Raw genomic sequence first — 12,929 nt, forward strand, 5'->3', positions numbered from 1 at the left:
TGAACCAGCTCAAGCTGGCCCACGAGGAGCTGGAGGTGCGCAAGGAGGAGGTGCTCATCCTGAGGACCCAGATCGTGAGCGCCGACCAGCGCCGCCTGGCTGGCAAGGGCTCGGTGAGAAGAGGGGGCCGCGGGCGGGGCATTGGGGCCACGCTAGGGGGAGAGGTGTTTTTTTACGTTTCTTTACACAGGAGGGCCTTCAACCTAAAATAGCAGAGTCTTTTAGAGTCTCCTCTAAAAGTAGAGCAAGGTACCTGCTGTCCTCCCAGCATGACTTTTCACAGGAGACTGCTGGAAGTTTCTAGGATCTTCTGAAGTTACTCAGTAGGAACATGCTCAAAAGGAATGAGGGTCAGAATTAGAGTAAACCTGGGCCACGGCCTGAGCAGCCCCCTTGGCCTGGTTTTTTTTCACCTCAGGTGTTGCCCCTTGCTATTTACTTTGTTTCCCAGGTAAAGAAAGTCTTCCCTCTCTCTCAGCTCTCCCAGGGTGACAAGTGCAACTTAGCGTTTGTTCCTAATGTTTCCCCCTGCTGCACAGATTGAGGAGCGGGCAGGAGGGGCCGGAGGCCACCTGGGCTGCTCTGGGCGTCGCCCAGGGGGCGGGGGAGCTGAGGCAGGTGGGCAGCACTGAGTGTGCTGGATTCCAAACTCAGACAGGTTTCAGTCATGTCCTCCGCCTTCGGGGAGCTTTCTCCTCCAGGGACACCATCCTTGCCTCTCCCTCCCCCAACCTCCCCTCCACCCTCTCTGCCTTTCACAGCCAGGCCTCTGCGACTGTGATTCTCCCTGACTCTCCCAATGTGATATTTTTTTATTTTCTTTTTATTTTTTGCGGTACGCGGGCCTCTCACCGCTGTGGCCTCTCCCGTTGCGGAGCACAGGCTCCGGACGCGCAGGCTCAGCGGCCATGGCTCACGGGCCCAGCCGCTCCGCGGCACGTGGGATCTTCCCGGACCGGGGCACGAACCTGTGTCCCCTGCATCGGCAGGCGGACTCCCAACCCCTGCGCCACCAGGGAAGCCCCCAGTATGATTTTTAAAAGTCACGTTCCTGCCGGGGATTAACCGCTGTTATCTGAAGCCTTCTGCTGCCTTTGTCTTTTCCCAAAGGCTCGTTTTTCTCCCTCTGTGTATAGTCATTTCCTGACAATTGTTTGTATAATCAGAGTTATTTATTTTTTAATCTGGGACGTTCTAGGAGCCAAACATCAATGCCAGAACAAGTTGGCCTAACAGTGAAAAGCACGTGGATCAGGAAGACGCTATCGAGGCCTATCACGGGGTCTGCCAGGCGAACAGGTAAGCCCCACCTTGCAGTCACTGTGCCTGGAGGGGGCGACAGGGAAGGAGCCCTGCCCAGCCTGGTATGTGAGGGCCACTCCTCAGGCACTGACCTCGTGCTCAGCATCAGGGCGTTGGTTTTTATAGGAGATAAATGAAGAGGAGCGGACTCGGTGAGTCCCATGCGCTAAGGAAGCCTGCTGTTAGCATCAGCGGGACTCCAGCGAGCACCCCTGGAGCATCCCGAACGCAGATCCTCTGAAAAGCACCAGGGAAGGGAGCTTCCCTGGGAGGTTTGACAGGACGAGAGGGAAGGACTGGCTGGGAACGACTTTTCTCGTTGAAACGGAAGCAGGTGCCAAGTGAGCCCATCTGAGTAGTAGCGGAGGGGCTGCTCCAGCTGTTTGCCCCGTCTACCAGCTTTACTCAGCCCAGCTGGTGGACGCACGCGACACTGGGCCCCATGCCCTGGCATTTAAGACATGGAACCCAAGCCAGGCACTGCAGAGATTGGATGGGAGAATGTGACCACTGCCATATTGGCTAAAAGGAGATTTCCCTGGACTTTAGCCTGGACTAAATTCCAGGACTTTCCCACTTCTGGTCCCCCCTCAAGGGGGAGCTACGCAGGGTTAAGGCAAAAGAGAGTGACTGAGGGAGGCAGCAGGGCCCCCGAGGTCGTGCAGCCGAGCACTTGAGAGTGTGCATGGGTTCAATTCGCTTACCAGCTATTTAGGGACACTTCAAACCACTCAGTGCTTGGTTTCCTCACCTGTGAACTGGGGATGGTCATCGCAGCCTACCACATAGGGTGACCGAGGTTAGGCGAGTTAGTCCGTGCAAAGCCCTCAGAGCAGTGCCTGCCCATGACAAGCGCGCAGTAAACGTTGTTATAGCCACTCTTATTACCTGTGCCTCTGTGGGCACTTGTAAAACCAGAGCTGGCCTTTTCCCTGGCTACCTGTCTCTCTTCCTGAATGTTGATCCGTCATTAAGCATTTGTTGAAAATTGCTAAAAACAGCAAGTGCATCCAGAAAGTTGTCAGTAGTGGGCACCGGGAGTGCAGCATGAACCTGTTTGCAGGAGTGTCACCGAACGACGTGTGGACTTCCCAGGGCTTTGATTCCCAGATCTTCTCATCTGGCCCCTCTTTCTGCGGATGAGAAGACTGAGCTACTCAGGCACACGACGGGCCTGTAACTGAGTCAAGGTAGAATCCGAAGGCCAGACTCCCAGGCTGGGCTGCCCCCAGCCCACTGTGTAGGTGATCGGGAGGTGAGGGTATTTTAGCAGGCCCCCAGGCCTGAATTTCCCAGGAAGAAATTCAGTTTATTTCAAGAGGAAGGAAAGAAGGAAATGAAGGTGAATCTCTGAATGCCAAAACTGAGTCAAGATTTAGTCATTTTAAATCATCTTGGGTGAAGATAAGAAATGAGATGAATAAGAAAAAGGAACACAGGTGATATTTTGAAACTTTTTAAGAGGAAGAAGGAAACTGGGAACTTGGTCCTGACAAGCGAGTGTGCTTAGCTTTCTGATCTTCAGGGACCATCGCTGTTACCAGCCCCCTTTTTGTTCATCCAGATGGTTGTTAGGCATCCAGACCTAAGTATAGGTATTCCCAGGGGATGCTTAATACCCTGGATTTGTCTTCCTTTGCAGAAATGATGATGATGGTGATAAAATAAAAATAGCTTTTCTTAGGTCTTAAAATAATTCAGTTCCCAGCAAACCCAGGGTACAATAGGGAATTAAATAGCCTGTGAAACCGAGTTAAGTATAGAAAGGAGCCTCTGCCTCGGGGGAGGGAAGCCAGAGGAACCAGTGCCCCAGTTGACCCGCACCTGGAAATGACATTGGTGGGTTTGTCTCTCTTCCAATTCCTTGAATCCCAGCAGCAAGGGAGGACAGCAGTGGGCAGGCTGGCAGGGCAGGAGGATTAGGATGTGATTCCTGGAGTCCAGACAGCGAGGGCGTCCTTTCCAACAAGGGCTGCTCCCTGCAAAGGTGCTTTGAAGACAGAGTTGCTTTTCCTGTAATGGAGAGTGTTCTGGTTGAAATGTAAATTGTATTATGCAGGGATGATTTTGGAGTTGGGGCGATTGGAGAATCTGTGGGCTCCCTAGAAAAACGTATACGCTGAATTTTGCTTCGATTTCTGGAGGGAGTACAGACACACACCCCCCACCCAATCACAGCCCCTCTAAGAGTACTGGTCTCCAAGTTCAGAACTTTTTCACTTGCTAACTTTCATAGTTTATAGAGTTCTTTTTTGATCTTTGCAACTGTGTCTTTTGTTTTCAAATCTGGAGCGAGAAGCCAGTGTTGAGGGCCTGCTCTGAGAATAGCCACAGGAACATGCAGAGCACTTCTGCTTCCAAACGCTCTCTCATTTTCACATCTGGGGAACTAAGAGAAACCAGCAACGTTATTACCATTTTATAAATGGCAGAACTAGGGTAAAGAGAAGGCTGGTCCGTGCCCCAGAGCTGGGCTGCAGCAGACAGGCTGGGTGTTTGGAGAGGCCGTCTTCTCAGGGCTGTCTGGAACCAAGTGCATCAGGGTCTTCCCGGGAGAGACGGGCAGGTGGGGTGGGAGACTGAGGTTCCTGCTGCTCTCGGGCTGGCCTCGCCTCTGGGCGTGCACCCAGGTCACAGAGCTGCGTGGGGGCAGGGGTGTTGCCGGGGCTCAGGTCTGGCTCCAGGAACATGTTCCTTTCGCTGCTGGCCCATTCCACCCAAGCCTTCCCAAGTCTGTGGAACTCCAGAGCAAGACTTAGGGTGCATTCTTGGACCTTTTCTCAGGTCCCAAGAAACCTCCTTGCAGGCCCTCTCCACCCAGCAGGTGCTGGGAAACTACATGAGGCCCTGGGCACAGAGAGCAGGTTTGCTGTTGCCACCTGGGCTTGGGCAGCTGACCCTGGGGTTATTACTCACCCCCTAACGGGCCTGCGCAGAAGGATGGAGACCTGGTCTCACCAGGAAGGGGTACGTGCAGCCGCCTTAGGGCGGCTTGGAGTTTACCGTTCCTTTGGCCTTGAGCCCCAGCTGCTGCAGGCTGCCCTGCTGGGCAGGGCGAGGGAGAGGCAGCTAGACTCTGCTCAGCTTCTCTCACAGACCCAGCTCAGCTGCTCCTAGAAGCTCTCCGCTTTCTCCTAGGGGGTGATCATTCCCTTATCTTCCCCCAAATTCTCTTGGTCCTGAGCCACCAGCACAACTTCTGTCTGCTGTAATTCCATGGCATAACCATATTTATCCATGAACAACTCCCTCCTCTGTGGCCAGGCCTGTGGTCTCAACATTCCTCTTGCTCCTGGTATTGGGGTTGCTGCCTCCCATTTCTCAGAGATCCCGAATCTCATGGGCAGTTGGGTAGAAAGTCTGGGTGGGAAGTAAAGAAATGAGAACATCCATGGAGCACAAAGCGGTCTTTGTAGAAATGGGACACTGAGCTGGCTGGAACTTTGCCTGTGTCTGTCCATGCGGCGGCAGGTCCTTCCGCTGGGCAGAGGGCCAGTCGTTGGGTCCTAGGTTTCACAGTCTCCACAGAGGGAAAGTAATATTATCCCAGGCCTTTTCTGGTGTGCGCCATTTCCAGTTTTAGGTTGTATACTGCCGATCTAGAAGAAACCTCTCCCATGACACAGCTGAGCACTTTCACTCACAGTGAAGGAGGAGGCCGGGGCTGCGTGGGTGTTTGGCCCAGGCAGGAGCTCCCTAGCCGAGGGGAGCCGTTGCCTGGGCGCTGTCAGAGGCTCTGCCCACTGCTTACTCTTGTCTGTGTCTCTCGCCTCTTTGGGAACAGGGCTCAGCACAGGGGCACATACACGGGAGGTTCCCCATGAATATGGGTTGATATTAAGTTACATCAAGGACTTAGCTTTATTTTAAAAAGTAATTTCCCGTGAGCTTGTTTGGGGGCTTGTTGCTGCTTTATAACAAAGTGAATCAGTTATACATATACATGTATCCCCATATCTCCTCCCTCTTGCATCTCCCTCCCTATCCCACCCCTCTAAATGGACACAAAGCCCCCAGCTGATCTCCCTGTGCTATGCGGCTGCTTCCCACTAGCTATCTGTTTTACATTTGGTAGTGTATATATGTCCATGCCACTCTCTCACTTCATCCCAGCTTACCCTTCCCCCTCCCGATGTCTTCAAGTGCGCCTGACGTCCTGAGCCCCATGGGACAACTGGGCTGCACAGCACTCTAATCTTTGTGCCCCTTCAGCAACGACACACCCACCTCTGGGCCCGACCCAAGGATGACCCCAACTGTGCCAGGAGTTATTCCCAGTGACCCGCCCTCTGGGTTAACGCACTAGCTCAGTAGATGCTAAAAGGCCCTGAGTTCAATGTAAGTGTTAACAGCTGGGAAGGGAAAGGCCTAAGCTATCGGCTCCCCGCTTCACACAGCCCAGGCCATGTGTGGATTGGCAAGGTGCCACTCTCCACTTCATCCCAGCTTACCCTTCCCCCTCCCGATGTCTTCAAGTGCGCCTGACGTCCTGAGCCCCATGGGACAACTGGGCTGCACAGCACTCTAATCTTTGTGCCCCTTCAGCAACGACACACCCACCTCTGGGCCCGACCCAAGGATGACCCCAACTGTGCCAGGAGTTATTCCCAGTGACCCGCCCTCTGGGTTAACGCACTAGCTCAGTAGATGCTAAAAGGCCCTGAGTTCAATGTAAGTGTTAACAGCTGGGAAGGGAAAGGCCTAAGCTATCGGCTCCCCGCTTCACACAGCCCAGGCCATGTGTGGATTGGCAAGGATAATGGGACACACAGACCAGCTGAGAGCTAAGCAGGGCAGGGCCGGCAGAGTCTACAGGCAAAGGCAGTATCTGGGGAAGCCAGGCCTGTGTGAGGTCCCAGGGCAAGCACCGAGCCGGAGGGAGAACAAGCATTACCAGGAAGCAGAGGCCATGGAGTGGCTCCCAAAGCATCCTCATCACTAGCTTTCCCTCTGCTCCTTTTCATTGACTCCAGAGTCGGGCCTGCTGTCTGTGTGACCATCTGTGCCCAAGAAGCAGCCTGGGTGAGCCCCGCAAGGGCTGGGCCCTTCCTCATGAGGCAGAGCTGGGGGGAGGTGTAATGGGTGGCTGCACCCCCAGACCTCACACACAGCCTGACAGCAGGGCATAGGAAGGGGTTACTGGTCCCGATAGCAAGCAGTGTGAACGCAGCTCCTGCTTCGTGATTCCTGCCAGGAAAGCTGGGATCCAACCGGCAGGAACAGAGGCCTCTGGGAGCAGGGACTGAGGGGCCGAAATCTAGTGGGGACAGCAGGGCTCTGCCTGCCGCCCACCACCCAGTCCCGCTGGCCTTTGAGGGCCTCACTTGTGCCCGGGGCTGGGTAGGGTTGGGGGGAGGTCCATGCTGGGGGAGTATGTGACGTGCGCCTGGTCTCCAGGAGCTGCGCTGCTGGCATTGGGCAAACACAGGGCAAATGGAGAGGATAAAATAACTCGCAAATAGGAGGCATCTGGCCTCCTGCTTTCCCAGTTGAGTAAAATAGGAGTAATGCAGTTGGGTCCCAAGGTTAAGGGGGGAAAGCTCAGTGCTCATCATGCTGGTTATTATTAGCAAAGTTGTTATTAACTGTTTCTTTGTGCAGGACTGCAGTGAGGACAGGAGTTGAGATGAGTTAATACTTTTCTGCCCTTAAGAAGTGACAGGAAGGAAACACACATTAGAAAGCAGGCAAAATATGTGGTCTCCTTCCCTGTCCTCCCGGAGCCAGATGTCCCCAAGGTGCCGCCCTGCTGCTCCCCGGATTCGGCATCTGGGAGGCCGCCGACCCCGCCCTGTACAGTTACTCCCTGCTCAGTGTCTGCACCTTCCACCCTGCGCAGGTCCTCTCCTCCCTGCCCTGTTTGCATCTCTCCTGATTCTCTCTTTCTTTTCCCAATCCTCCCGGTAGTGGGAAGGACCGTGAGCGAGCACAGGTAAATGCCTCTGCCCCGCCCGCGCTGCAGATAAGCAGAAAAAGCGCCACCCTCTCCTCTGTCTTCAGGAGCGTGCTTTCCGGCCTGGGGTGATCAGTGATCCCACAGGAGGAGGTGCTGGTGATGGGAGGGAAAGAAGGGGAGCTGGGTGTTCTGGAGCCTTCCTTCCTGCCTTTCCACACCTGGGCTGTAGTATCTCTTCCCCGGGCTCTCTGCTGCCCTCTCTCTCCCTCTACACTGGACGCCCTGTTTTTCTGTCCTTTATTTCTAGCAAGACTGAGGATTGGGGATACTTGAATGAAGATGGAGAGCTCGGCTTGGCCTACCAAGGCCTAAAGCAAGTTGCCAGGTCAAATGTGTGCCTTTCTTCCTGTGTCTGCTCTGTTCTGTCCGCTTGTGTCTATGCTTAATTGTTTTTCAGCTGGAGTGGATGCAAGGGCACAGTTCTCGGGGGTGAGACGGGGAGGGGTGTTGGCGGGTAGCCCCTTGCATCGTCGTCTGTCACTTTGTGTGAAGGCTGCTTGTTTGGGTCAAGGTGGTAGCACTAGGTGGCTCACCGGGACCTCAGAGACCACCGGCTGCAGCTCACTCACTCTGCAGGTGAAGGAATAGACCAGAGGGAGTTAACGTGGCAGCAGGCGCACAGCTCTCTAGAACAAGGGGAATTTAATTCTGTGGGTTTCTGAGTCTGTGCTGCTTCCGTGCTACATACTGACCATCCTGACTGCAGGACCAGTCAAGAACATCGGCTGCATTTGTGCTGCTGGCTGTGCTCCAAGCACAGGGGTCCTGGCAGCCTGCCCTCCAGCACGTGTGCCAGTCGCCATTGCAGTGACTGCCTGGACCTCACAAGAGCTGACCAGCCCAGTGCCCAGTGTGCTTCAGGGTCGCCATGTCTGACCCTCACCGCGCGCTCACGGAGCAAGGACACTGGGGCTTGCAGGGTGTGAGGAGCTTGCTGCTTGAGCGGAATATCCAGAATGTGAACCTGGTTCCATTTGCTACTGGAGCCTGAATCCGTAACCCTTTTGGCCATCAGCCCTGGGTGATCAGCTTAGCAAAGGAAGTTAGACGTGCGCAGAATTAACACAACCTGATGATCACATCGCACGTTTCCTGCCAGCGCGTGGCTTTTCAGGGCTGTGGCATAGCTTCGTGCACTTGAGATTCCCAACAATAGGCTTGTTTCCCAGAAGAGGAAACAGGATGGGCGAGGTGGCGTGAGTGCTGTGCCCAGCGCCCTCGGCCTGATGCCGGCGGGCTGGAGCGGGAGCCCAGTGCCTCTCGCATCGTCTCCCGAGCTCGGCCTGCTGATGACGTCATGGAGGTCCCGTTACAGTATCAAGAGCCTCTCTTCTTGGCAGAAGAAAGTTGAGGTCAGCTGGTTCTCGAGGCAGCATGTCTCCTGGCTGTAGGTTCAAACATGGCCCCACGTGTGAGCAACATGACATCTGGCTTCATTTCCTCTCTGGTAGAATGTGGATCAGAATCAGACCTCCCTGCTCGGGTCATTGCAAGGAATAGATGAAGGTGAAGCGCTTTGCACGTGCCTGCCACATAGGAAGCATGGAATAAATATTAGCTGCTGCTTGTATTATAGTGGCTATTTTGGTGTAAGATCAAATTCCTGTCCCATCTAGAAGCTTGCTTTATTTTGGGGTGGGAGGGGGCATAGGATGCGCTTTAATACATAAAGAAATGAATGCATTAATAAAACAAAGAAGGCACAGCCCTATGCCTCAGGGGATCCAGAACGAGATCTGCCGCTGGCAGTGGCCTCAAACCTCTCTCACGTTTAGTTTTCTCACCTGCTAAGTCAGGCGTTCTCCGACTTTGCACAGAACCCTAGACTAAGTCACCCAACTACAGTCTACATGGAGGATAAGGAGGATGTGAGCAGCAAACTCACAGTGCAACCCGGGAACTAATCCTTCGGTCAGAGTTCCTAGAGCCCAAGTGTTCCAGTCTATTTCTCTCATTAAACTTATAACTTACTGGTGATTACTTTTAGTTTATTGTAGCCAAGATTGTATGTTATCTAAATATCGTGTGTCCCCTAAAAATGCTGATTCAATTACCAAATTACTTTCCACAGTCCTCGCATTGTTGTTTTCCTTTGGTAATGCTGCCTGGGATGAATGGGTGAATCAGTCGTCCCTCTGTCATTTCTTCATTCATTTGTGTCACTTTGTTGAGAAGTCCCTGGGGCCAAGCACCGCACCTGGTGCCGCCGTGGAGCTGACCGAACACGGGGTCGCTTCCATCCGGGACTTCCCGGTGTAGACTTTCCCCTCTCTCTTGCTCCCTTGTAGATTTGCTCCCTCCTGTCTTGTGGGAATTATCTCCTCCCAGACTGACAGCAGAACTAGCAGAACTGCAGAAACATGGAACTGTCTCCTAGGCACTTCCACGGTCCTGACTCCACTGAGTTAGGGTTAGGGTTAGGGTTAGGGTCACAGTCTTTGTCTGCATCCCAGGGAGAGGGTGGGGTGACCAAGTCAGGAGGCTTTTGATGAAAGTTTGTTCAAGTAGTTACGCCCAAGAAGACAGCATCATAGTCATATCAGTAATTAACTTCCTGAAGAGGAGGCTGCTTCGGAACCTTCCTTAATTCCTCATAATAGAAGGTATCTCCCAGAATTGCCCAGAGAGTCTCCCGAAGCTTCTCCCCAACCTTCTCCAGATCTTCTCTAGGTCTCTCAGCTTCTTGTCATGACGGCAGTTGATCTTAAACCTCCCCCCAGATCATTTGCAATTAGTCTTAGTTTCTGTTTTGACTGGGGAAAAAAATGTATATAAGAAGCCAGAGATGAAGTGGGTATAAGGTAAATAAAAAGAAGGGATCTTTCTGTAGAGAACAGACGTGTGGACACCAAGGGGGGAAAGCAGCAGGGGGTTGGCAGTGGCGGTGTGATGAACTGGGAGATTGGGATTGACATGTATACACTAATATGTATACAATAGATAACTAATAAGAACCTGCTGTATAAAAAATAAATGAAATTCAAAAAAAAAGGGTAAAAAGAAAGGATCTTTCTAAAACTTGCAGAGAATCTACTAAAGGGAAAATATGCAAGTAATATAGCTAGTTCAGTCTACCAGAGTTTTGTCTTAGCAAGGAGATTCTTGTGAACTTTGGGCAGATATGGATGCTTTTATTGAAAAGATGCTATAAGAAGTTTATTTCTGCTGATGATATTTTGGCATGGAGACAGTCTCTCAATCCCAGACCAATAGACTGTGCTCAGGAACAAAGAACAAAGGGATGAGGGTGGTTGAGAAAAAGGCCTAAGGCAAGGGGTGCCGTGTTTGGCCTTGATCCCCTGTCCTCTCAGAGGAAGGCTGGCCTGCTTGCCTGCCCAGCCCCGTGGATCTGCTCCCCTCCGTGTCCGTCCCCTGTTAGTTTCATGCAGTTGCTGCTGCTGCTGTGTCCCTGCTCGGCTGCTCCCCTGTTGCGTGTCCACGTGTGGCCCCTACTTGGGGGCACAGACACAAGCCACCCGGTTACCTGCTCTCCTTCCCGGGTGCAGGTTGCTGGAGGCCCAGCTGCAGGCTCAGAGCCGTGAGCACGGGGAGGAGGTGGAGGGTCTCAAGGCCCAGGTGCAGGCCCTGAAGGAGGAGATGGATGAGCAGCAGCAGACCTTCTGCCAGACGCTGCTGCTGTCCCCAGAGGCCCAGCTGGAGTTCGGCATCCAGCAGGAGCTGTCCCGGCTGACCAATGAGAACCTGGTGAGTCGCTGTGCCCCGTGGAGCCCAGCTCTGGGAGGTCACGTTCTAGAAGCAAAGGGGACCAGGAGTGGCCTTTCGCCAAATGGACAAGGTTCATGTGCTTGGCCCTGTGGTAGGAGTAGAGAGTCTAGAAATCTACAGTCAGCATGTGTTTGTGGAGCTATTTTATTTATCTGTTAATGTATAACCTCCCCAAAACTTAGCATCCTGGAATAGCAACCACATTTTGTGGGTCAGGAATTCTGGCAGGGCTCAGTGGGGGTGACTTGTCTCTGCTCTACTGTGGTTGGAGGGGGCTGGAGGACATAGACAGCCCCAGTCCTGTGTCTGGGGCCTCAGTGCCCCTCCACGCGATCTGCTCTCTGCACACACGTGGCCGTCTTTCATTGGACCACCATGGGCTGCTTTACACAGCAGCTGACTTCCAACAGGATGAGCTGGGAGGCCTCTTAAAGTCTAGTCCCAGAACTGGCGCAGGGTCGCTTCTGCCACATTTCTGTTGATTAAGACAAATCTGGGCAGACTGAGTGATAAGGATGGACTCTTCTTGCTGGAGGGGAGGAATGGGTTGGTAGCCATCCTGGCAGTAACCAAAGGAGCCGGGCAGATGCCAGAGAAATGAAAGACAGTCTCTGTCCTCAGAGAGCTAACAGGCTAGTAGGGGAAGCAAGACATGTTAAAAAAAAAAAAGAAGAGAAAGAAGATGGTGTTTCCAAAAGCATGATTCTACATGGGATTAACAAGTATTACAGAAAAAGAATTGTAGGGGAGGCTTGACCTGAGGCAGGAGGCGCGAAAGGGACGTCACCTGTGCAGAGGAGGAAGGAGAAAGTGGGTCCAGATGTTTTCCGAGGTTCCACAGGGGCATGTTTGCTTCTGTCTCCTGCATCACTCCTAGTCACAGTGTCTCTGACAGTCATGGAGCTTCCTGCTTCCACTGCCTAGCTGGGTCAGGGTGACAGTAATGCTGTTCCAGGTCCCAGGGGCTGATTTTCTCCCTGTGCTGGTGGCTGCTAGGAGTTAGGCAGCCACTGAGGGGCCCAGGCCAAGAGCCTGTTTTGCTTCTGGGCCCCAGGTAACCTCGCTGGCCTGCAGGCTCGTCCAGCTGACACCTCCCCACTGCACTCTCATGCCTTCACCTGTTCATTCCTTCCCAGGGCACCTCCCAGCCACCTGAGGACCCTGAGGCTGAGGGTCTCCTGGGGGTTGGCATGGCAACCTGAGGAGGCTTGGCCTAGAGAACTGTGGGTTGGGCAGGGCACCAGGCAGCCTGAGCCCAGGGGAGTCTGCCATCCAGGCTGAGAGAACACTGTGACCCATCTCCCACTTCATGGGTCCAGACCCGGGGAGCAGCAGGCTGCTTGGGGCGGACCTCCTGCTGGACCCGGAGCCTGGCCTCCTCGACGGCTGCCTGTGAGCCAGTCTGGGCCCCGGATCCCAACCCTGCCCTCCAGGGCAGGATTAGATCTGTTCTCACACTGCTTCCTCCTGCTTTTAGGACCTTAAAGAACTGGTGGAAAAGCTGGAGAAGAACGAGAGGAAGCTCAAAAAGCAACTGAAGATTTACACGAAGAAAGTCCAGGACCTGGAAGGTAGGGTGTGAACGCGGGTGTCGTGAGGCCCAAGTGTGCTCGGCCACCCTCAGGGAGGGGACTGCCTGCCCGCCCGACAATTCCACTTCACCCGCCTGCTACCGCCCCTGCCCAGGGCAGTCACGTGGCAGAATCACGCAGACCCCAGGAGCTCACCCAGTCTCAGTTTGCCGGAACCTGCACTAATGATCCACAAACCTAGCAGGTGTTTTTGGGTGCTGACTCAAGCTATGCGGGGAGGGGCAGCTGAGACAGTGGCCCTGCGTTCAGAGGGCTTAAAGCTGGGAGGCAATACCTTCTGGTTCGAAAGAATGCTCCATAATATAAAGCCCCAAACCACGGGGGCCCTTCTCCACGCTGCAGTAGTCAGGGAA

The 12,929-nt window shown here is 53.7% G+C and overlaps 1 protein-coding gene across 1 annotated transcript in view; it reads left to right on the forward strand.

The window, feature by feature from the left end:
• MYO5B (myosin VB) overlaps positions 1 to 12,929 on the forward strand; it is a 231,381-nt gene that overhangs the window by 199,399 nt on the left and 19,053 nt on the right. The window contains 4 exon segments of the mRNA XM_007465591.1: positions 1 to 113; positions 1,199 to 1,299; positions 10,765 to 10,963; positions 12,462 to 12,555. The exon segment at positions 1 to 113 is cut by the window's left edge and continues 13 nt beyond it. Coding sequence (XP_007465653.1) covers positions 1 to 113; positions 1,199 to 1,299; positions 10,765 to 10,963; positions 12,462 to 12,555 — 507 coding nt within the window.

The sequence above is a fragment of the Lipotes vexillifer genome, unplaced genomic scaffold (assembly GCF_000442215.2).
Source record: "Lipotes vexillifer unplaced genomic scaffold, Lipotes_vexillifer_v1.1 scaffold36, whole genome shotgun sequence".
NCBI classification, from domain to species: domain Eukaryota; kingdom Metazoa; phylum Chordata; class Mammalia; order Artiodactyla; family Lipotidae; genus Lipotes; species Lipotes vexillifer.